The sequence below is a fragment of the Biomphalaria glabrata genome, chromosome 15, assembly GCF_947242115.1.
Source record: "Biomphalaria glabrata chromosome 15, xgBioGlab47.1, whole genome shotgun sequence".
Lineage (NCBI taxonomy): Eukaryota > Metazoa > Mollusca > Gastropoda > Planorbidae > Biomphalaria > Biomphalaria glabrata.
This window is the reverse complement of record NC_074725.1, coordinates 10883946-10909121: the sequence shown is the minus strand read 5'-3', so window position 1 is coordinate 10909121 and position 25176 is coordinate 10883946. Positions and strand designations below refer to the sequence as shown.

General features: G+C 42.6%; 1 protein-coding gene across 1 annotated transcript; it reads right to left on the bottom strand.

The window, feature by feature from the left end:
- Positions 1-13: 13 nt before the first annotated feature.
- On the bottom strand, positions 14-24852 carry LOC129923096 (uncharacterized). The gene is made up of 2 exons (XM_056012418.1): positions 24057-24852; positions 14-21814 (listed from the first exon to the last, which is right to left on the bottom strand). Exon 2 carries the CDS (start codon positions 21773-21775, stop codon positions 35-37), a length of 21741 nt encoding a protein of 7246 aa, XP_055868393.1. The 5' UTR covers positions 21776-21814; positions 24057-24852; the 3' UTR covers positions 14-34.
- Positions 24853-25176: the final 324 nt, after the last annotated feature.

Below are 25176 nucleotides of genomic sequence, written 5' to 3'. Positions count from 1 at the left end.
GACTCTACAAGAATTTCAGACTTAAAAATTACTATTATTTATGAGACATTTCTTTATGTTTTTCTGAAGCTTTTTTGCGGAAGGGTAAAATATTTCTGAGGGACGACATCCAACCCGGCGGTGACTCCTTATGGGAAGATTTCTTTCTGCAAGACTCGGCTCTCTGTGTACCATTGCTACTCAGTGCTCCGGTGAGTTTTTGGGAAGACGAATCGCCTTCTTCGAATTCGCTTCTTTCATTCTGGCTTGTGTGGCGAATGACGGGAATAGAGCAGTTACTCAGGGGGCCGGATATAACCACAGTCCTAGTAGCACTGGGCTCCTTTCTTTTCTTCTTCTTTTTGTGGAAAGAAGACTCCTTGTGTGACGGCCTCAGCGGCAGTGTGTAGATATCAACGGGAATCTCCAGAGAGTGGGTTCCTGGAATCTCTTCATCTTTAATGATGATATCGCGGTCGTCTTCCATTTCGTAATTATCGCTTTTGACGGAAGTTTCTTGCATAAAACTGCAAATATTTTCGTTGGGGATTTCAGAAGACGCTTGTCCGCTTCTTTCTGAATTAGGATATAGATCTTCTGGGAAATATCCTTCCAGGGCTTCCATCGAATTACCGTAATCTTCATTCAGAGCAGATTGGTCAGATTTACAAGACGACTGGTCGGATTTAGCAGATGATTGGTCGGATTTATCAGATGGTGAACTTACATCAAGATTCTGAGAGTTGTATCCTTCGAGGGAACTTTTTATTGGAGGACTGGTAAGCTCGCATCGATCTGGTTTGCGTTTATTGTGTAGAGAGCAGGCGTCAGACAGAACTTCTCTGATTTCACAGTTCAAATACCGCCCTATAGCATGATTATTATTTGTAATGGTACTTTCATCAGTCTTGAGACTAGTGGTTTCTGTTTTAACATCAGAACTATAGACAGGACTGTTTCGTTTCCCCGTTGTGCCATTCTCATCATGAGCGCCAGTGCAGCTACCACTGATAGCGTGAGAACCCTTCAACGCTGATACTGGTTTCAGCTGTGACTTGATTACATTGAGATCTGGCACAGGTGTGGTTGGTGATATTAATAATTTTTGAAATAATTGCGCTGATTTTGCAGGCACTCCAGACGAGCATGTCATTTTAAAATCCGGACTTCTGGCTCCGGCCGCTGGTTTCGATGTGAAATTTGAACTTGTCATCATATTCAACTCTGTGTTGACGGAGGTCTTTAGCGAAACATCCGACTGCTTCAACTGGCTATTCGTAGGCGTTTTTTCTGTGTCTTCCGAATACCTGTCATTCGAAAACGTATCTGATTTTTTACGGAGAGAATTGAGCTTAACATTTTTGTCATTTCGAATAAAAAAATTGTTTCCGATTCCTTCATCGCAGCTGCTAATTGTGCACTTATTCACCAAGTTATCTTCCTCTCCAGATTTAACCCGACTCGAGTCGATATGAACCCTATAATTCTTGGTTTCGATTTGATTAAATTTGTTTAAGCTTGGTCCGTTATCTATTTCCGCTACCGATTTTTCATTTCTATCATTGCTTTCTTCCTGACGACCTAAGCGTATATCTAGTTTATTTTTACAACTTATCTCGTCTGCTGCGTTGAGCTGTCTTCCGACTTCCATGGGCAAAGAATTTAATTGCGATTTTAACTGGTACGACTTAAAGCGTGTACCTAGATCTAAATCTGGTTTATTTTTAAAACTTATCTCTTCTGCTTCGTTGATCTGTCCTCCGACTTCCATTGGGGACGAATTTACTGGCGATTTTATTTGGTACATCTTAAAGTGTGTGTCTAGTTTAATTTTAGAACTCATATCATCTGCTGCGTTGAGCTGTTCTACTTCTATGGGCGAATTTAATTGCGATTTTATTTGGTGCGACTTCAAGGGACAAGAGTCATCGGAGACTCTTTTACTACTAATGGCAACCGGATTTTTGTCTGTTTCAGAATCTTCACACGTCAGTACTTTCCATGGACATTTTTCCTTCCTATAATTCAATACTTTTGCCGTTGGGTTATATTCGCAACAAACTTGTTGAGTTTCTTCTGCGATGTTTTTACTACCATCGCTCTTGCTGGAAGCTATAGGATATTTATCGATTACATTTTGTGCTGTTTTAGAAAAAATGTTACTGGTTGCCATTTCATTGATGCAAAAAATGTCGCGGTGGGCGTCAACGGCATGGACATGATCGGAAAAATCTTTGTTTATTGTGTCTCCATTAACGTTGTCTGGGTCCTTTAAGACTATATTATCGTCAGGGATTCCCTGGTTGGCGTCGAATACAGAGATATTATTTGATATGGTTTGGTCGGTGATGAGCTCAGAGACAGTGTCAAAACCTATTTTGCTGGTTTCTACACCTAGGATGCTGTCAGAAAAATTTTGCCCCATTTTGTCTCCGTTAACGTTGCCAGAACTGTTTGGGCCCAAACTATCGCAAGGGATTCCTTGGTTGGCGTTTTCTCCAGAGATATTGTTTGATAGTCGTTGGTTGACCATGCCAAAAACTACTTTGCATGTGTCGACGCCAAGAATACCATCAGAAAAAACTTGACTAATGGTTTCGCCATTTAAGCTGTCAGAAATATTTGGGGCTATATTATCGCAAGGGATTCCTTGATTGCCATTGTCTCCAGATATATCGTTTGATATATATTGGTCGACAGTGTCAACAACTGCTTTGCTGTTGTCGACACCAAGGACACTGTCAGAAAAAACTTGACTCATTTTGTCCTCAATAAAGTTGTCAGAAATCTTTGGGATGACATTATCGCAAAGGATTCCTTGGTGGGCGTTGTCTTCAGATATATTGTTTGATAGGTGTTGGTCGACAGTGTCCAAAATTACTTTGCTGGTGTTGATACGGACACAAATATCATAAAATCTTAGGCTTTTGTCTTCAGCAACGTCTGAGCTAAGAGCATTCACTTTCCGATCCGCAGTCATTTTAGAGACACGTTGATTTAAGCTCTTTGTATAATGTTCGAAATCGTTTACGGAAGTACCACAATAGAGAGTGCAGCAGTCTCTCTCTAAGATCTCCAAATCCTCAGGGTTGCGCTCAAGACCAGGCTCAGTGGTGCTCGAATCTGGGTGAGCTCCAGTCTTGATGTCAGTCTGATTAAGTTCTGCAAAGTTTAGTCTAGATGAACAGTTCACAGAAACAATACATTGGTCTCTTTCTTTGTTAACAGTTACACCCAACGTTGGGCATGGTCCGACTACAGCTTCTGCTTCTTTCAGAGGTTTAGCTGGACCCTCCTCTCTATCTTTATTGGACAATGTTGTATCGATTTCAAAATTAGAGTTGCGTTTTTGATTACAATTCTTTTCTCTAAAACTGCCATCGTCTCGTTTGACTTCAGTACTAGGCGAATCATAACTTTTCCATTCAGTTTCCGGTGAATCATAACTTTTCCCTTCAGTTCCAGGTAAATCATTATTTTCCCCTTCATTTCCAGGTGAATCATTATTTTCCCCTTCAGTTACAGGTGAATCATTATTTTTCCCTTCAGTTACAGGTGAATCATTATTTTTTCCTTCAGTTACAGGTGAATCATTATTTTTCCTTTCACCTTTAAAGCCAGTCGAATCATAGTATCTTCCTTCAGTTCCAAGTGAATCATTATTTGTTTCTTTAATTTGACAGTTTTGGGAGGGCTTTTCAACTGATGAACTAACATCTTTAACTGGATTCAAACAGATTGCGACCGTCTCGCTTTGATTCATTCCGATATGCTTGAAGTCGTCACGTGATATTTCACTGCCGGATGTCGCTTTATGTTCCTGTTCATTGAATTCTTCCACTTGTTTAGCCCTCGCCCGGACATAGGCTAAGACTTCTTGGCTATCACAATATCGTTTAGGCGTTTCTCTGCTTAGTCCCGAACATTTCACAACAGGGTCTAATGATTTTGAATACTTAGGGGACGCCCTTGTTCTAGAGATGGCGTTCGTGATGTAACTTTCACTTCTTATGACCGGAGTATAATCTTGGGGACTTGGAACATTTGAAAAAGTTTTAGTCACTGTTTTCGACTCGAATGGCAAGTTGTTGTCTAGCTTGATAGCAACATATTTCTCATTATGATCTTGCTGGACAAGTGTGGTCAATATTTTATCTTCGTGTTTTAACGACTTCATTGACGTGTTTACAGTTTCCGTAGAACTCAAAGCGGAAGTCAAGCGGTAATGATTGATTTCGCTCTCGGACTTTCTAGGCTTGAATGATTGGAAACTTTGTTTGCACCCAAAGGCTTGCACAGAAGATGTGTTCTCTGGTTTCCTGGCATCAGTTGCAATGCATTGAGGGGCATTGAATGACTTGTTTAAATAACTGATGTGGCCAAGCTCTATTAAACTTTTAGATTTCCTAAGCATGTATTTTTTGTATAGCACAGACGGGCTAGCGAAAATAACTTTCACAGGATTACCAGACAACTTAAATGGTGATTTTGAAAAAGTGTTCTCTTTAGAAGACAATGGTTTCTGCTGTTCACGACTCACGGAGAATTTGATTTGGTCCCACACAGGGCAGTCAGAAGTGACCGTTGCGACTGACTTCAAATGGTGCATGTCCAGTGGTTCGGATAATGCCCACAAGCTCTCATTAACACGAGAACCACTGTCTGGTGCAGATGTTTTTTTAAATGAACAGCTCTCGGTTAAGCTAAAGCACCCCTGTTGAGCTGTATTGGCTTCAAAGAGTTTAGGGCTCGAATCCCACCTTTCTGCAGATTTGGTTGTACACTGATAGACGGTTGACTCAACCCGTTTTTTAAGCTTGTCTCTTTTTTGTACAGATTCGTCCACTTTGATGGACAAATCCAATTTCGTGCAAGAGCTTCTGTGTTCAACGTCAGATGTATCTTCGTGTGCACATTTATGATTAGGAAGTAAACAGTTCGAGGTTTCTCCCGTCTGCTCACGAGCAAGATTGTGAGAGCTACTGCTTTGCGCGCCATCTAGGAAACAAGGGGCATTATCAGCTGAACTGCTTTGAATCTCATGCGTGTGACCGTTTGATAAGGTTGCCTCTAGCAAGGAAGTATTTAGTTCCAGCGAACTTTTGCCAAGAAGCGTAGTGTCGTCCTTACAGAGTGACGCAATGAGTTCTTTTGTTTCTCCTACTGCAGATACGTGTTTCATTTTCAAGTTTGAATGGGTCGAAGTTTCATCGCTCAAATTATCCATCTTCTCATCGTTTTTAGCTGGCAAAACTCTTTCGGAACTTGGAAAGGTGCCCTGGTCTGTGCTCAACGTCTTAGTGTAGGGGGTCTGCGGACTGCTGCGGCGAAAATTGGCGGGTAAAGATGAAGTATTTCCGGTATTCGGGAATGTTTCGTGCATTTCATGTAAAATGTTCATGAGTCTCTCTATCCAGTAGTCGGCAGTGTCTGAAGAGGTGTGTTTAGTGTAGTGTTGACGCTGTTTTTTTAGAGACTGCGGCGCTTTGCTTGAGTCGATTGGCGGGCAGTTGTTGTGTCTGCTTGTTGTGCTTGTGGCTGCATCACACGAAGTACATTCTGCAAGATTGGGGGCTGCAATGTGACTAGATAGTTTAAGGTCGTTAACATTCGCGTCGATAACATTCGCGTCTAGAATCTTGCTGCTTTTAGGCTTAGTATTGATAGTCTCTGGCTCAGAGTTGTCTGGCACATTGTCATGAGCATCGATGATTGAATCCAGCAGTTGTTTGCTGAGGGTTGAGTCGCTGTGATCAATGACACGAAACTTGACAGAATCTGCTCCATCCCTATCACTCAATGAATTACTTTGGATGTCATCGCTAAGTACTTCGTCTTTTCTCAAGTTCCGCTCATCGGTTTTGTCTTTAACCTGTGTGTGTGGAACTCTTTGGAAGTCACTTGTTGCTCTCCTCTCTTGAGGCTGACTGGATTCATGCTGATTGTGAGACATCTCGCTTCTTGACAGACAAACTTTCGATGGCTTCTGTTCAAAGTCTGCACTTTCATGACCTTTACTAGAATAGTCCAATTCAGAACTACTTAGTTGAAAAACATGTTTGACAGTGTGGTTGAGAGTCAAACTGGGATCTTTATCCTCTCTAACTCTTGTCGATTGTTTTTTTAATTCGTGAGTAGTGTTTGCATTGTTGAAACTATCTACTTTTAGTTCCTTGTTGTCTTTAGCAACCAGTGACGTGGTCTTTGCATTACAAGGACATAGTTTGTCTGAAACATTATGGCCATTTTCATCGATCCGGTCAAAAAGTCTCGATAGTTTTGATACATGTGATTCGTGATTCATCTTCTTCTGAAACAAATTTTGGCATGTATCGTTTAGAACTATTTCGTTATTATTCTTTGACTTGGCCACATCATATTCCGAAGTTCTTCTCTGACTTTCAAACTTCTGATCGTGCATAGCATTAGATTGGGCCGTCTGGGAAATAGGGTTAACTTCTTGCGTTTCAAAAAGCGTTTCGGGTGTCGGGTTGGTGTCGTCGGGTTTTGCATTTTCCTGTGATATGAAGTCGTGATAGTGGTAGACGTGGTCCATTTCGTCGTCGTCGAGCTTCAGAAAATCCATGCGGTCTGAGCTGTTGGACAGCATCATGTTGTACTGTAGCCTACACACCTGGCATTTTTCCGAGTTCTTCTCAAGACGCGTTAGGCTCTTCCAAAGCATCTTTGTCTCGGCCGAGAGTATGTTTTTTAGCCTTCCGTAATCAGCCGAGGTGACTGTCCCCGTAGAGTCGCTGTTTTTGACAATGTTAGTAGACGAAGCGTTACTCTTGGCTGAACTCTCTCTTTGACTAAAGACCTTTAAAACCGGGTCAGACGAGTAATGCCTCAAAGGATCATTTTGCATGTTCTTGACACGCGTAGTAGGCGGGCTTAAATGAACATCGCGTTTGTGGCTCGTTGAAGAGAAGTCTGTTATATTCACCGCGCTGCAAGCTTTGTCGCATAATATTGCTTCCTTTGCGGTGACATGATTTTTCGTTGACTGCAATGGTGGAGAACCTGGAGAGCAAAATAATCGACGCCCGCTTCTCAAGCAGCTAATGGACGTCGGCGTCATCTCTTCAGTACCGAGATGTTCATCTTCTATCGTGGGCTGTTCCGACGAGTCACTCCACATGATAAGTAATGAAGAAGATGATATCGGATGACCCTCGCTTTCAGAGAGGACCTTCTTGGTAACAAAGGTTTCTCTCCCTCTGTACAACCGCCGTAAAGATATCTTGTTTTCCGTTACCAACTTACTTGCCGCTATTTTGCAGACGTCACTCAAATCTGCCAGTTCGTCTGCGTGACTTATTTTGTCCGCGTCGACAACGGACGTCTGTCTCGTTTCACTGGTCGGTGATACATCGTAAGAATTCGTAAACTTGAGTTTATCGACGCTGAGTTTAGTTTCACTTTTAGTTTCATCGATGGAATTTCGCTCTTTCTTGTCTTGGTCAGCTTTGTCGTTATTGGAGAGTTGAGGCGTGTGCCATTTAAACCCCTGTAGACTCAGAGCTGTCCTGGGCATTGGTTTTGGAAGCTTAGGGGAAATGTTTTCATTGGGTGTTCCTTGGGTGCGGGCCTCAGTTAATTTTTGGGCCAGCTTCTCATCCACGACTTTACTCAGGTAGCTCAAGAAGCTGTTGGACTGAAGGCACTTGTGCAAAATAGTTCGGAAATGTGTGTACGATGAATAGTCACTCTTTGTTACAGACACTTTATCCACAGACTCTGCTTCTGAACATTCAGTCTGGGTAAAACAGCTTGTTAGTTCAGGAGCGTTGTGCACTACATCTTTACCATGCTTCCGTTCACTCGTTAGGCTTACCTGAACGGCTTTTGTATTGTTATACTTGTGCTCCTTGATTGAGGCGGCCTCCTCGTTCACGCATTCGTCGGAAACGATTGGATTGATTAGCTCCGGGTCAATGAAGATGCTTGACGTGCTGGTCAAGTCGGAAATATATTGATGCACAGTCAGCAGCGTCTGCGTCGCACACCACGTATTGCAGTTCTCTCTTTCCTTCTCACTATGGCTGCTGCCCAGACGAGATTCCCTTTCCTCCAGTGTGGTCGAGGATATTGACAAGGTCTGCCCACCGTGATATAAACTTGAATCCTGAGTGTCGTCTGCTTCTAGCATCAGGGAGGAGGAGGAGGAACTGCCATGCAGCTCCGTGAAAAGACTCCTCAGCTCTTCATATGTGTCCAGTTCGTAGTCGTCAAAGATGTAAGGGCTTTCGGTCCTTGCCTCCGTTTTTCTCTCGAGATAGTCTGGGCTTGCACACTTTTCATCAAACTCTGTAAGGATGTCTGATAACGGAGTCGAGTCTAACGGAGCATTCCTGAAATGAAGCCATTCTTCGTGACCTCGGCAGCTATAAGTTCTGTTAAAAAGGTTTATGGCCGTCTCAGCTTGCGGTGTTTTAATGCTTTCTATTTTTTCGTCCAAACTCGCTTGCGGCTTGTCTTTCCAATCCGTGGTCACAATTTCAGGACTGTCGTAGCGTAGCTGTGGACTGCATTGTACATCTCTGTTGTCGGTACCTAAAATACGATTGAGACACATCCGTCTTGATATGAAAGGCTTGAAAGAGCGTCTGCTGCTGCATCGATGCTCTTGAAGACATTTAAAGTATTGTCTTCCAGTCTCACTGAATCCCTGCTTGCTCCAACAGCGACTGTCGCATCTTCGTTTTGAGCATGAAAATGAACGTCTTTCCCTTTTCAATAGTTTTCGAAGCCTCCTAGTCGAATGCGACCATGACAGATCTTTGTCGTCTTCCTGCAGTAAATTGTGACGGCCGAAAAGTTCATTTGTCTCTGTTGAGTTCATCTTTTCGGGGTTATCTCTGCCCTCCAGACTCCAACCACTGTCCTTGCACCAGACGTTTGGCGACTGAAAGTCCGGATCGGCCGACTCTCCTGCGACATCTTTAGTTAAGAAAACAACTTCATGAATTCCACCGTCATAGTCCTGCTCAAACATTTTGGTTTGATAAACAATATCTTGTGTCTGGTCGGGAAAATCACATTCTGAAACAGGTTCTACGAACTCTTCTTGCGAATCGTTTTCGCTAGCGGACTCCAAAAGAAGTTTTTCACACATATTCTCTAGCAGCAGTGCTCGATAGCCTTTGGTTTGAATTTCTGGTATATCCTCAGTGGAATCTCTTTCTTCTACTAAAGAGGCATCATAATCGGCCGTGGCAAAGTCATGGGTGTCACAACCTGTATCTTTAACATCAGAGAAATCGGGTTGTTGGCTGAAAGAGAAAACGTCGGTACCGCCCAGCAGAACTAAGAAAGTCTGTAAACAAGGCATAGATCTGACGGACTGGTTATAAGGATTCCCACAAAACACATAACTTTGCTGTTTTTCAAAGGGAGATTCCGCGTTGGTATCAATAAACTCCGCGAATTCAAAATCATCTGTGGGCTCGCTTTGGAACTCTTCCACATTATCGACAACAGTAGTGGCCTCCCCCAATAGCTTAACTTCAAAATTGTTCGTTGCTTCCAGATTAGAACTCTCAACTGAGTTTCTAATCAATTCTGGGCTTGATCGAAGTTTATATTGAGACAACGAATCGTTCTTTTCAATTAATTCCTTGGATTTTGATTGTAATTCAGTGATCGGCTTGTCATATAAATCTTCTCCTTCCGACGCAGGCACCTCGTCTTCGCAGAGCTTTAAATCTATACATTTGTTTGTCTCAACGTCTTCTAATGATTTCAAATCTTTGAATTTGTTTGCTTCGGCGACTTCTGATAATTTCAACTCAATGAATGTGTTTGCTTCAATGTCGTCTGACAGCTTCAGATCTTTGAATTGGTTCGCCTCAATGTCGTCTGACAGCTTCAGATCTTTGAATTGGTTCGCCTCAATGTCGTCTGACAGCTTCAAATCTTTGAAATGATTCGCCTCAATGTCGTCTGACAGCTTCAAATCTTTGAAATGATTCGCCTCAATGTCGTCTGACAGCTTCAAATCTTTGAATTGATTCGCCTCAACGTCGTCTGACAGTTTCAAATCTCTAACTGTATTTGCCTCAACATCTTCTGATAACTTCAATTTTATGAATTTGCTTGCCTCAGCATCCTCTGGGAACTCAACTCCTTTGAATCTTGTTATCTCTTGGTTGAAACACTTGTCAGCAGGATAACCACTACAAACAAAACTAGGCTGACGTTCAAGGTGAGACTCCGTGCCATTATTAATTGACTCTGTGGATTCAAATTCGTTTTTGAGGTCAGCATGAGCCTCTTCTGTGCTGTCAATAACTACATGAATACCACCATCTTCTGTCAGTATTGCTTCACTATAATTTTTTGGCTCGTTGCTGAAGCGATGTTCATATATCAAACAAACGACTTTCGAGTTTTTATTGTCGTCTTGACTTAGGCATTGCCCCAGACTCAACATTCCCGTTGTCTCTTTATCCCCCATGTCTTTCTCCATTCGTGATAATGTTTCAATAGACAATTCTGGGGAGATCGGAGTATGGTTATTTATTGTTGAGCCTAGATGATACGCTTTGGACTCTGTGACTTCAAGATTGGAAGGCGGCTCCTGATAGTTGACTGTTAGCATTGAAACGAGCTCTCCAGTTGGTAGGTAGTCGCACGTCTTTTCACTGTTGTTTGAGCTGGTGTAGTCTACACTTTCTTTGGAGCTTGTGTCGGAGCTGGAACGCGTTTGTTTCAAAAGCTGTTTATACACACGCGAGGAAAACCTTGCACGCTTAGTTGAGAAATGCTTCTTGGTTGTGTTTGCCTGATGGCGTTTTTTGAAAACAAATTTTTTAGATCGGTTTTCCTTACCAGATGAAATGTTGTTATACGGGTTTACGAAGTTTCTGCCCTGGTGGTCAAGTCGTTTCAGTTTGGTTTTACTATTTTTTAGTTGCCGCCTTTTCATCTTGTCTTTGACCATAATGTAGGTGGTCATTAAATGCGATGTTAAGATTCCTAGGCTGTCCATGATGTCCATCTTTATGGCCGATTTACTTGTCACGCCTGCACTACCGGAAGTAATATCATCACTGCAGACGGAAGGCGATCCGGAAGTGTCGGTGATAGAGCTATTGACTGACGTGCTGGCCCAATGTTTACGTATGTCGTAAGTTTCCGTACCAGAATACAGCAGGGGCGTCTCCGAACATGCGCAAAGAAAAGGAGAGTAGCTATAATATTCCTCCAAACAAGGACTCAATCTGCTCGCCTCTAGGGACATCTCACTAGGACTACGAATGAGCTTGGGAGAAGAAACACTCTTACCCAACGTACTTCCGAAGTCATGACTTCGTGTTTCTACTTTATTGTTAAGATCTATTGCCGTAGCTTTATTATAGTTTGGTTCTTCACGGTCAGCTGCGTTACATGCCGTCTGGTCAGAAGGAACTGTTAAATACTGATCATTGGTGTCCGAATAGACAGAATCAAATTTCGCGCCATTGCAGTGACGTTCTTCGAACTCTCGACACCCTTTTTGCCGTTTGCTCATACACGAAACCTCGCAGCAAGTCAAGTCCAACAAAAGGGTGTCGCTGCTTTCGTGGGGTGCACTTTGAAACTGATCCCAGCTGACTTGTTCTTTCTTTTTGTTAGCGCCTGGCGACAAATCTTTGCGGCGGAATTCATTGATCTCGTAAGAATCTCTAGACTTTTTAGACGAGCCGCCATTTTGGCTCTGAGCCGAACAGCAACGTTTGTCTTTGGGCTGGGAGTGCGAGAGAGATTCCACCTTGTTCTCATCTTCCAAGCCGAAGAAGGCCACAAGCTCCTCAGCGGTGAATGCACATTGGCGTGTTTCTTTGAGTGGATCGAATTCATTTTTTATCGTCTGTAAATAATCCTCACGAAGCCCTACCAAGGCTCTGTCTTCCAACGAACGAAAGCAGGCGTGGTCATCCACTCCGGACGAGTGCAAGCGCGTGTCCCTTGGCGTAGAATACATGGATATATATTCATCAATACGCTCGGCTAAAGTGGATTCAAATCTATTAGAATAAAAGGGGTTGGTGCAGACAAAAGGGTTGCGTTGAGTAAATGTACTTTGTTTTCGAATCTCTGACTCTGTGTCACAATAACCAGCATTGATACGATGGATCACGTTAAGACTATCAATAAAAACATCCCTCTGCGCCCTACTCTGATTTATTAATCTACGCGAGTGGGCTGGGACCTCGGTCTTACGCCAGTCGTTAAGTCCGGAAGAAGCACTATGAACTTGGGTGTAAAAGTCTTTATTTTCTGGCAAACCATATCGATTTACCATCGCTTGTTGACGCGGTGATGTGCTATAGAGATAGCTTAGCACTGTTTCCGTGTTTTCCGAGTCGCTAGTCGTCTCCATCTCAAAAGGTCTAACAGGATTAATGGATAACATAGTATTCACCGATGCATCAGAGTGCGCTCTTGCGGAGCTCTGAAAGACCAGACTTTTCACAAACTCGCTTTCCTTTTTAGAAGTTCCTTGAAGCCTCTTGAGATAATTTAGCCTCGTAGGGGATGATGAGATCGCGGCTCCCTTTTGAAGCGTTGAGCTAGGACGATAGATCACTTTATGACCTATCGTATCGCAAAGAGGAGAATGTATTTTCTTCGCATTAAACATTTTTTCACTGAAACTTAGCGATAATTCTTCCATGACATTTGGTTCTAATTGATCGCAAGGTAACCAAGGCACTGAACGAAATTGGCAAGTCGAATAGAATTTATCCATCATAGAGCTGGAACTGTTGTCTTGAAATTTTCCACTTATGGATACTCTAGAGAACTTTTCGAGATTTTCAGGTGCTGATGTGTGTATACAAGTCTGCCTTGATGTAAGCAAACCGCTATTTGGTTTAAAAGGGGGAGAACTATGTTTTTCACACTTCTTCAACTCTTTGACGGAGTTAATGAACATTTCCAGGTTTTCCGCAGCTTTCTGTTGAATGAGATTTTCGTTTATCTTTTTCTTTCTGCTTAATATCCTAACGGTGGTGCTAGATTCGTTGACTTTGTTTTGTTCTGTGCCAGTATATTTCGCTGGAGAATGCTCAGCCAGTGCTTTGGGGATGTCAATGTCCTTAGAAGCTATACATGTTTCCTTTAACGAACTAATATCAACCGTGTCTAAAGTGGTAAGTTTCTCTATCGCATGTCTAGGCAAACAGGCAAGCTTTGAGACAGATTTATTCCCACTCCGTACGGACGTAAGGTCGTCATACTCTGCGGCTCCTGTAATATTTGCAAGAGCAGGTGTGCCTAAAATACTCCTGGAACTAATTGCCTCCTCCTCCGCGCTTCTTTGTTCGGTGTTATCGCCATTCGTTTTCAACTTACCTGAGCGTTTCATTTCGCTACAAAGTACTTGGGTCTGGGCGTTGCAGTACTTACGCTTCTTCACGGTCTTCCTATTCTTACATGTTCTAAGGGAGATATTTGTCGCCGTTGGTTCGTTTCTAAGGTGAAAGCTGTGCACGTCAGCCGTCGATCGGCTCGTGCTGGGATACGTGTCTGTGCTTTCGGAAGCTTGGAAAACATTGAGTCTATCCCACCTTTCGAGAGAGGTGATTGAGCCTCGGAAGGAGTCAACCTTGAAAGAGGGACTATCCCTGTCGTACCCAATGGTGTCGAGGTCGTGTGTTTCATCGTTGGCAAGGCGATCACAGCTCAAGGAGTAAGGCGTTGAGACCCTACGGTCTCTTTTCTCCCAACGACATTCGTGAGATTCGTAAGATTCTTTACTCTTCATCGTAGAAGGCGAGAACTCAGGAAGGCTAAAGATGTTGCTTTCTGAACCTTTCTTGGCCCACTGATAACAGTCTGTCCTTGGCATCCCGGCGCTATACTGATCAAAGGTTGTATGAGACGAAGGCTTACGTACTAAATGCCTCGAATTTGTTCCTAGGTGAAAAGTCAATTCTTTAACGCTTTTCTTTTCAGGACTTGACAAGACAGGAAAACAGAGACAATGGCGGAAAGGTTGGTCATGTTTTGCAGCACGCGTAGAAGTGTCGTCTTCACAGAACTCAATCCTAATTTTCATCTTCACTTCCTGTGAAGGCAAACGTGTTCCTTCGGGCGGCCTATCTGTACATTGTAAACAGTGTCGGCACACAAAGGGTTGAGAATCGTGAACTGATTTCGTCGGTACACTACGAGTCATTGCTTCACTATCATTACAACCATCTCTGCTTTCACTTATGCTGCGACTAGCAGGGGCGTTTCCCCCAATAACATTTAGGTCTGACAGGTCTTGATCACTGGAAAGTTTGCCTTTGATTTCTTTGTCTACGACTGCACTAGAGGCTGAGCTACCGTGTTTTTCAACAGTGCTGGTTGTGACTGTTAGGACCTCTCTTTGCTGACATATTTGTTCATCCTCGGGTTTCGTCACCTTTGAGGTGCATTTTGTATTTATAACATCTGCGGATCGACCAAGATTTTCATTGATGACTTGTATAGCCTCGTCTCTTGCGTCGGCACTGTGATGTGCCAGCTTCAAATCAATATTCATCGTTGTCAAAGTTTCAACATTGCTATTTGATAACACGTCATTCAGTGGGTCTTCTGATACAGACCGCAGAACCACATGAGCAGTATCTGAAGGTAATGTTACCGTTGGTGTGGTTATAGCGGTCAGTGCTTGCAGAGCTTCAAGGGAAATGTCACAGAAGCGTAAGTCATTTTCTTCACTGCAAAGACCACGTGACATCCCTTGGGAATATTTACAAATATCTGTGTGGCTGTACCCTCTCATGGAAATAGAAACATTCTCAGAAGAGGAACGTCCTTCAAGTAACACAGTGTCTACAGTAGCAGAGAAACGTAAGCCAGCTTCTAGCTGCTGCTCACAGCTGCTCATTGCCTCCTTCACCGTTTTCTCGAGCTTCTGTTCAAGTCTCTCTAGCGGTTTTAATACTACGCCACACGAATGATCTCCTGTCGTCTGCTCTGGAGTAGGGGACGGGGGACATTGACATGCTTTAGTTAGACTTTCTGCTGCGTCATTTTTTATTGCTTTTTGGTCATGCGCGACGTCCTCTCGATAAGATGGCAATGGGTTTTCATTGGACGACAACACTTCTGTTATTCTGGGCAACATTTCCCTTTCCTCCTTCTGAGCCTCAGCGCCTGTTACCACAACTGACGATGGCGATTTTTTTTCATGAGTATTTTCTACTATGAGGCTACATGTCGTTTTCTGAATAATGGGGTCATCGCTGCCAATATCAGAACTCCTCAATTGGGCTGAGATACACATGAACGTGTCATCGGACTTCAGTTCTTTGGGTTTAATATCTTTGCATATTTTCTCACTCATGCTTTGCTCGTTCAAGTTTGAAATAGAAGTGTCCCAAACGGCTTCAATGTTCAAGTTAGTAATTTCTGAGTAACCTCGAGGAGCTACTTTTTCTGACTTGACCTCAAGCGATTCCAAGACTTCTGCCCCTGCCATGATTCCGCTGGCACGAAGCACGTTATCTTCTAAGCTTGGGAGAACTGGGTTTTCTCCACACTTTTCACCCACACCATCACTTTGTACACGTTGTGTCTCTAATTTCTCTGGTTCTTTGATCTCTTGAATTCCAATGTTCTCCTCTGGAGAGTTGAACGTTTTGTTCTCGGATTGAAGTAATAGATCGTGAACTGAAGTGGCTTCTTTTAATTTGTTGATATCCTCCGATGGTATGGTTTTGAGTCCAGAAATTCCTAACTCGACAGCGCCTTCGGATTCGTTATGTTTATTGAGACCTTTTGGCAACGAATCCTTGAAAATGTGTGTTTTGCCAAACACTTTGAAACTTGAAACAGATTTGAGAAATTCTTCGTGCTCCTCGCCGGTCTCAGCGTTGATAGGTGCAAGTGAATTGAGTGTGTTCTGACTCATTGTGGACTTCGTCCCCGCTTTGTGTTCTATGTCCGTCCTCAAGGAGGACATTAACCAGTTTGGCCGGTTCAAAATTTCTGAAGGCCATATTTTATTGGCAACTTTAGTCGAAAAGCAGTTTTCCAAAGGCTTTTGATGAGCACTAAGCTTACAGTTGACCAAAGCTTCGTTTGTAATGTCTGTATTCAGTTTATCACTAGTCTTTGCTTCTCGAATAATCCGCTCGCAAGTGCTGGCCACAGCATGTCTCCTCATGGCTTGGAGGCTTAAGCCTTCTGATTCGCTGTCTTCCTCTGAATTCGACGGCTTCCACGACATAATTAATCGATTATTCAACCTTTCAGTAACGTTTATAGCATTCATTCCATCCAAGGATGTTCCCAATGGATAGACGTTACGTCTGTGATCCTTTCTTAAAGTTTCTGCTAGCCTGGTATTAGGGATTATCGGCTCTAGTGGCTTTTGCTTATTTGTCATGGATGATATTGGTAAAACAGAATTCTTGGTGGTACCTTGGGCGCTACTTATTGGTGGCTCTAGCAATCTCAAACTTCTTTCAGCCATTTCAAGGGATATTTGCATTTTTTCGGCGTTTTCTAGAGCCTCATTTAAAGTTTTACTTGCCATGTTGTTTTGTGTGCTTAATGTAGAATTGCACTTTGCAGACTCGGCTTTAAGACATTCTTGAGAGATTTCAATATTTTCCTGCAAGCTCAATTTGTTTTCCAGTGGCAACGAAACAAAAGAGGACTCGTTCAAAAAGTCAGCTTGCTGCAATTTACCGAAGGAATTTAAGGATGGTTGAATATCTTCATTTCTTTTGCTGTTGGTGGTTTCAAGTAGGGAGTTGCTCTTTTCTGATGTATAAAGCGTTACGTTTGATGTCTCTTTGTGATTGCTACCAATTACGTTTTTATTATGAATTACATTTGGGGGATGACGCACTTTTCCCGCACTGTTGCTGGAGCTCCTAAGAGGATTAGGATCACGTGACAGTTTTCTTCTGGTCCCTAGTGTTTGATTTTTTGACGCCCGCCTTGGTGATTGCAAGGCCTTTTCGCTATTTACGCTAGAAGCTGATATAGATTTCATTGCAACTGTGGCTGACTGGGTCAAGCTACTTGCTTTTGATGGCCTTGCTGCATTTGCTACAGTTCTCTGGCTTCTAGACTGCATGCTACCGAGTTTCTCTGCGACTTCGTTTCTTTGAAAGGTTTGTTTTCTCACTTGACCTATTGGGAAGAATTTGTTCTGGGAAATCCCCATTTTACTTGTTCTGACGACATTGCTCTTGTTATTGAAGTCCGTGGCGCCGCTTTGGATACTTTTGACTGAAAGGACGTCTTCCACAGTCCTAATCTCACTGGAAACACTCCCTACGAGACTCCGACTTTCAGATTTTAATAAGTCATCGCGATTTTCTTGAATTGGCAAAGCTAGAGAATTTCTGTTCCATTTAGTAAATGCCGAATCTACAGAAGAACTCTTACGAAGATTGATTCTTTTTTGTGTTGTTTTCGGAGTTTCTAGCTTTGGGTCGGCGGACTGGGTTGAAGGAGCGGGTACAATCTCATGTCTACTGGTCATTTGATTCACTGGTGGAGGTCGAAACACTGAAAAAAGACATTGAGGCGGAGCTTGTTTGCCATAAGCTCCTTTGTTTTGAGACGTGGCTGACATTACTGCATCCACCGTTCCTGCTTGTTTTCTCCGAGGTATAGTAAGTGAATTTGAGATTTTAACCTGGTTCTGAAGCTGACCCTTTTCGTCTATTTTGCTTGGTGATTTATTTAGCATGTCTTTAGGTTTATTGTCCCGTTTAACCCCTACAGGTAATGGTCGGATTCGTCTAGTTTTGGTGACCATGACTGAGCCAGATGCTGATCTCTGTTGTGTGATGTTGTCCAGGTTTCGTCTTGCTTCCGCGTTTTGCTGCAAGTGGCTATCGGTGAACGTCTTTTTTTGAAGGCACGGTCTATCACAGTCGTTGCTACTCATGGACTGGATGTCAGGTACGGGTGTAGACGAGATGTTCAGACAAGCTTGTGGGGCGATGATGGTGATGGCAGGCCTTGTCTGCTGCATATCTAATGTTTCCGGCTCGCAGGATAAGACATTCTGTTGAAAACTGTGCAAGAGCAACTCAAGCTGGTTGTTCTCCTTCTCATGGGTCAATTTCGCCACATCTCTTTGGTACCTTGGACAAGAATCGACGTTGCCTTTTTTACTTATTAAACTGCTTCGGCTACCAGTTTTTGACGGAAGTTGAACACACCTTGTTTTCGATTTCGTTGCTAATTGTCTAGGCGAGGACTGGTTTTTCTGTAGCACGTCTAGAAGATACTTTTCTAGCAGATCTCCCCTGGATGAGTGCTGCGATGACACCGCTATGGGTTTATCACTTGTCGGCGTGTTCAGGTTTGTATTCTTTCCCAACATTAGAGTGCTCGACTGGGATTGTTTGTAGCCAAAAGTGTTACAATTTCCGCTCTCTACTTGTTTGTGTTTAGAACTGCAGCTTGAAAGCGTGTATGAGCATCCACGTTGTTGGCGCTGCGAACAGGGCGCGGTGCTCATCTTTTCAGACTCGAAGAACGCAGACGACGAAAGACGAGCATTGTAAACTTTTTTAGCTGGTGTGGGCTTGCAACTGTTGGACTCCTGCATTGGAACACGTGAATTCTGCAGGGAATCTTTGCGAAACCGACATTTGTAATGAACGCTGTCGCAACTAGCTACTTTCATATTAACATTCGTTTCCGTTGGATTATTAGAATTAATTTTGGTTGAATCGCAGTGTTTCCCAATGGAAGTGTTGTCACGATTCGTTATGAGTCGCTTGGAATGGCACGACAAAGAACTGCACGTGGGGTGGGGGGTTGGGGAAAGGTCATTTTCATAAACCGAGTTTACGTACCCAAAACCTTTCTGTGACGGAAACCGTTGGTTAAGACTGTCACGTGAACACGACCTATTGGGCACGGCGCCTTTAAAATCATTAAATATCTCCTGGTAGCTGTTGATAATTTGATCTACCGTAATATCCAAGTCGCGTTCAGCTTCAGCAAGCGCTTTTGGCTTGTGCAGAAACATGCCCAGAGCTTGCGTAGTCTGCGAAGTGGGAGACTTCAATATGTTTTGCAATAGTTCTAGATATCTGATTTGCTGAGATGAATGTCTAGGGCGCTCGTTAGCTGGCGACTGGGGAACCTGGGACAGACTGTTTGGTTGAACTTGTATTCCACTCGACCCGCAGGTCTTTTGCAATTTGCATGCAGTTTCAGTTTGAGTTGAGTTTAGCGCTTGCAATGGGAGTTCTCTTGGCTGACTAAGCATATCATCTTTAAAATCTAAAACATCTAAGTACATCAGATCAGAGGCCACGGGACCAGTGGCCACAGATTTGTATTCGCCCCTCGTGTTTGCTAGAGAGCTTTCCGTCTGAGTTTCTCCTACCAGAGTCTTGGTGCCGGGAATTAGAAATCGTTCATCTGTTGTGTGACTTATGGATCGACCCCCCTCGGACTGGTCTGCAAAGGCGTATTTGATTTCATGTGATTCGACGTTAGTCAATGGCCTGTCGCATTTTGTGGATGGTGTTTCTGTTGTGGGGACCATTTTTAGAGCCATGAAGCTTTTCTCTTTGACGAGTATCTTCTTCTCTGATAAGGGCGATTCGGACTTTTTTTTCCCCAGATTTTTTGTGTCGACATGTGCTGACGAAACCGTAAAGGATGTTTCCGATGGCGCGTTTTTCTGGAGTGTTTTCTTTTCTCTAACGGTCCTAGCCTCGGCCTCTTCTGTATTTATTGGATTGCCGCCGACCTTTGTACCAACTTTCTTTTCTGCTGGCGATATTTTCATGTCATTGGGGTCATGTTTTTTCTTTTTACTTTTCTGAGCTATTCTTTCCTTGTGCTTCTCTATCTGATTCCTGATCCTCTGGGATGCCCAAAATATGCTTCTGTCATTCACGGTCTCTGGCGGTGGAAGCCTTCCGGTGGAACTGGAGCGAGAGTTGACAGGCTTGACAGCTGTTTTGGCGACAGAAGCTTTTGGTTTCGTTTTTTCTGACTTGGCGTTTTTTTTACCAGTAAGACTATGAACTCGCTTTTTTCTTTGTATCGATGTGACACTGCTGTCACAGCCAGACTTAGTATCAGTGCTATTCCCTTGGTTTTTCTTTCGCTTCATTAAAATTTCCAGAGCTATTTCCTTATACTTTGCGATCTCCGCCCCTGACAAAGGAGAAAATGTCGACACACTGCTTTTGGCCACAATAATGGAATCGCTCTGAACGGCTTTATCCTGAGGTTTCAGTGTCGTTGCTTCAATGGAGGTTCTTTCATTTGTTGAGTCGTAGCTAGGAGCTTCCCCATAGGTGCCCGCTTTTGACTTGAACGTCGAGGAGAGTGTCAGCTGATCACAAGTCTCTGTAGTGTCCAGGTCCTCGCTGCGAAAAGTGTCATCGCATTTTGTTCTCTTTGTGGTGCCTCGTCTGCTCTTGCTGGTGTCCGCCGTGTCGTTTTCTTTCGCTACGCAGCGCGTGCAGTGTTTAATCCAAGCTTCCGTGCTGACGTTAGAGAGAAAAGCCTCGCTCTCCTTATCACTGCCCGTGAAACGTCTCCAAGAGACGCCATGAGCGTCTGATGGGCCTGTTTTGTTATAGACAATCTCAGAGCATGACTCGCCGTTACTCATTAAAGGGTTAGTGACCTTTGACCAGTGCATTTGATTAGAATGGTTCCCGACGGATACGCCCGAGGGCTCTCCATTGGTGTCTGCATTTGAAAAGCCAGAAACATTCATTTTAGACATTTTTTGCCTCAATGTTGTCGGAGGGTTCGAATGCATAACTGAGCGGTCGTTTTTGAAATTGTCTTCGTTACAACTATATTGATCATAACTATTTCCCTGGTTTGAAACGGGTTCGTTACTTTTAGATTTTTGGGATTGATTTACGATGCTGGGCGAATGCGCCTGACTAAACTTAGACATTCGAGAATGATCATTTGAAAGTTCGATATCTACATTTCTCTTCTCAGTGTTGTTCACCTTAGAAGGAATTCTGTGCAGACGATCAACGTCCGTTTGTGTAACATCTTTTCGGTACTCCTGCTCAGCCTTTGTTTCTTGGCTGTCACGTTTCATGCCTTTCCTATTCGCCTCTACACAAGCATCATCATTGTTGCTGGCAAGAGCTGATTCAAAACTCTCTGAGTCGGTGAGATCAGAGGAGCTAGACTTGGCGTTTCGTATATTTGCCTCCACGTCTTCAAACATCTCCTTGGCAACGTCTGCGTTCAGGGGCATGTACTCCGAGAGCCTGCTGGAAGAGAGATTACCGCACTTCTCCCTCTTGGTGTTCAGCAAGTTCTTCACGTGCACTTTCTCGACACACACTTTTTGTCTCCGGATTGGAAGAGGGCTGTCCAGAAGATGAGCTCCAGGGTAAACCACCGAGGCGTGGTCAGCACTCTTGAGAGTGCTGTTCGTGGTCTCGGAGACGTCGGCGCTGGATACGAGGCTACTTAAATTTGGCCTCAGCACGGTGCATTTACCTTTGTCAAGGAATCGTATTTCCATTGCCTCCCAGACGGAGGTGTCCTGCAAGTAATCGGATAAGTCCACAGGAACGTCAGTTGGAACATGGCGAGGATTCAATCGCAAGCCTTTCGCCAGGGATTTGGAAGAACTGATTTCAGAGAAGGTAACCCCACCAGGTCCAGCTTCGGCTACAACGCCGTGGTTTCCGGAAGTGAAGGCTGCTTGCTTGTGTATTCCGATGTGTTGATTGACTCTGTCCTGGGATTGGTTTCTCCTCCGAGTTGTCGCGCCTGTCAGAGGAGTCTTGATGGAAATTTGATTGCTTAAGTCACGGTCGCTTCTTTTTAAACTTTCCATTACTCTTGGCACATTGGTTTAGACTTGTTTCAATCAGATCTGGGAAACAGCAGCATAAAACACCTATAAGTGTGCACAGACAAAATACACACGCACACACACACACACACTAAAATTGCAGTAAAACTAAGTCGTTAAATTTATTTGACCTAGAAAAAAAATTAACCCAGATTTACTTAGTTGGTTAACAAGAGTACAGATGTAAAACAATGATCCGAACATTTTCTTATTCAAAGAGATATACTACTTCAACCGATCAATTCTGCTAATGTTACAACTACGAGAAGAAACATTATGCACACAATACAAATACATTTTGAATTCTGACTACATGGTCGTGGTCGTATGCGCTCATGACTGTCTTCTCAAGGGTCAAACAAACAAAACAGGCGCCAAGTTATAGACATGAAGGAAAAAAAAAACGCTGAAAACATCAACAGCAGCAAATTTAAAACCAACAAACAACAGACTCGATACTTTGTTTTTGCATTGGTTGATAGCGACGAAGATTTAATTAAGCAAACATCTCTTCTGGAACAAATCTTTTCTACGCTGTGTGCATGTGTCCTAATAATTTATCTGATGAATCTTGTCAAATCACCCCCAATGATCTCATTGTAAATAGTAATAGGCCAAACATTATATGTACAAATAATTTTATAATATTAATATATAGATCTGTTCTACTAGCTTACTTCTACTACTAGGCTACATGTAATAGTAATCTATGTCTAGCTTAACGGTAACAAAACTAAGGCTAATACATTTTATTTCCGGTTGACTCAGTCCTTATAGTTTCGCATATATATATATATATATATATATATATATAGGGATATATATATATATAGGGATATATATTATATATATTTGTTCTAAAGATTTGACTCCAGTAATCTAGACTCTTAGTGGTCGGAGGATAACGAGGGCTGACTAGGCCAAGCAGCATAGTTGAATTCATTAGATTAGTCCTACGTTATGTTTTTACAAAGCTTACATTAACTCACTCCGTCTGTCTGTCTGTCTGGGTGGATTCTTTTACATGTTTTTTTTCCCACTTCCCATTCTCGGATGAAGTTGACATTTAGAATAATTATATACAGCCGATGACAATATATGAATCAAAAATAAAAAAGCACACAAAAAAAAACAACAACAACACACACACACAAAACAAACTAGATACTCAATAAGTGGTAATTAATTAATTTAGTGTTTTTTTTTTGTTAATATAGAAAAATAGGAGTTAACCTTACAGTATTGAGAGATATAGTAGTGATTTTGTGGTGCTTCCCCCTAGATAATCTTTGTTTTGTTAAAAAAAAAAGTATTTTCTAAACATTTATCGTTCCAACTAGAGCGCTTTATGGAGGGGAACTCTAAACTCTACCGACGTAACGGTATTTTCCTTTTATTTATAATGTTCAATACTCTAGCATCAAACAAAGATACTCAAATCACTGTTATAAGCAAGGTATAAGCAATTTATTTGGGAGTGGAACACATTGGAAAGAGTCATGCATGCCAGGCTGCGCTTCCAACTCCGTAAACGAATGTAGGCCTAGGCTACTTGTAGAGTTTTCTTTTCATGCTCTGTCGCAAATATCCTTCAGGAACCCGGAAACTGAGAGATCCACCCGTTAATGCAGTCTTATCGTGGGTGTCTGGGTCACAAAGACACTATAATACATAGATCTATACCCCCTACCCCTTGTGAAACGACTAAGGGTAATATCGTAGAGCATTTCCTCGTTCCATATGCTAGGACAAATTTGTACAAATGCTCTTTCTTCCCTAGTGCTATTAGAGCATGGAATGGGTTGCCTGAGCCAGATGCATGACTAGATGCATGACGCGTAGGACGTAATCATCTTTTTTGAAGTAACGTCTGTATTCTATAAGATAACCTAAGGTATTACGGAGCGCTATTTTGGCCAGCATATATAACACGTGAAGGTAGCGCCATGATATGATGAACTTTGGAAGGGCCTTTTTTCCCCCCCTGTTTGGCTCATTCATATTTGCTGGCTAAGATCATTGCTACCCCTCTGCTCGACTTGCTAGCTCCTCTCTCCAAATAGTACGAGCTAGTTCTATGATTTTCAACATTTACATCGCTTACAAAGGATTCGTTCTTCTCCATACGAGGACACGATCAATCTAACGCAAGAGAGAGGGTGGGGAACATGCTGGGGATTCCCCTACTACCAGGTACTCAAGTATAAGGACCTCAGTTACTCAGATGGTAAAAGACTTGGAGTCTTAGAGACTAAAAACCTACCTACAGGTATAGTACAAAGCAGATACCCCATTCTGGTAGGTATTGTAGCTTTCCCAACAAGCCAAGCTGCTTCTGTACGCCTATGCTAGTAAATAGTTCAAGTACAACCATTAGTGTGTCCCCATGGCTCGAGTGATAGTCTTAAGTTCAATGGATTGTTGATGTTTTTTTTTTAGTTTTATTAAATCTTGACAGATGAACTCAGATTGTTTAGTTTAAGCCGGAACTTTTGGGTGCACAGGTAATTCCCAGTTTATTACGCGATAAATGCGCACTCTGTTAATAAAATTACACGTTATTAATTAACCAATAAGGCGAATGTCTTCGAGTCCATAGTTTAAGGATGAATGTATTATTTTACTTACTTTCTCAGACCTAGCAGCAACCTATATATTTTACCAGATTTAATGCAAGCAAAGCCATAGTCGCCGTGTGCTCCAGTTTGGGTCTAATTTTTTACCCTGAGACCTTTACCAAAGTTTTCCATCTGTATCTTTCACACCTGTTTTCCCACTTTAAAAGTGAGAGCCAACCGACTCTTGACAATTCAGGCTTGAACATCCACATATTGGTCTTGTGGAAGTGTTAGTCAGCACTTTGTCTGTAGACTCCTAGTCACATATTGGTCTTGTGGAAGTGTTAGTCAGCACTTTGTCTGTAGACTCCTAGTCACATGTTGAAACAAATTGAACCAATGACAAAGATTTTCTAAACAATCCATTTGTATATTTTTTTTGGAGGAATTAGACCATTTCTCTACTGAATTGACTAGTTCAGCGGTACCGGTACTGACTATTAGTCAGTAGTAAGTCTGTTATGACATGTCATGTCCAAATGTCTAATCCAGACTGTTATTAGTCTTATGTCATGTCATCAATCAAAATGTCTTGCATACAGGACAAATGAAGGAAATTTTAAAATTGATGAGATGAATGTGTCAATTAAAATAAAGTGACAGGTGACTGATAGTCTGGACATTAGCCCAACCCAATTAGAGTCAAAAGTATTCAAGTTGTCTATTCCTACTCCAATGAAGACTGGATGTACATAGACTGGATGTACATAGACTGGATGTACATGTATAGTCTCTTCTGGAACATGCAAGATACAGAATGAAAAG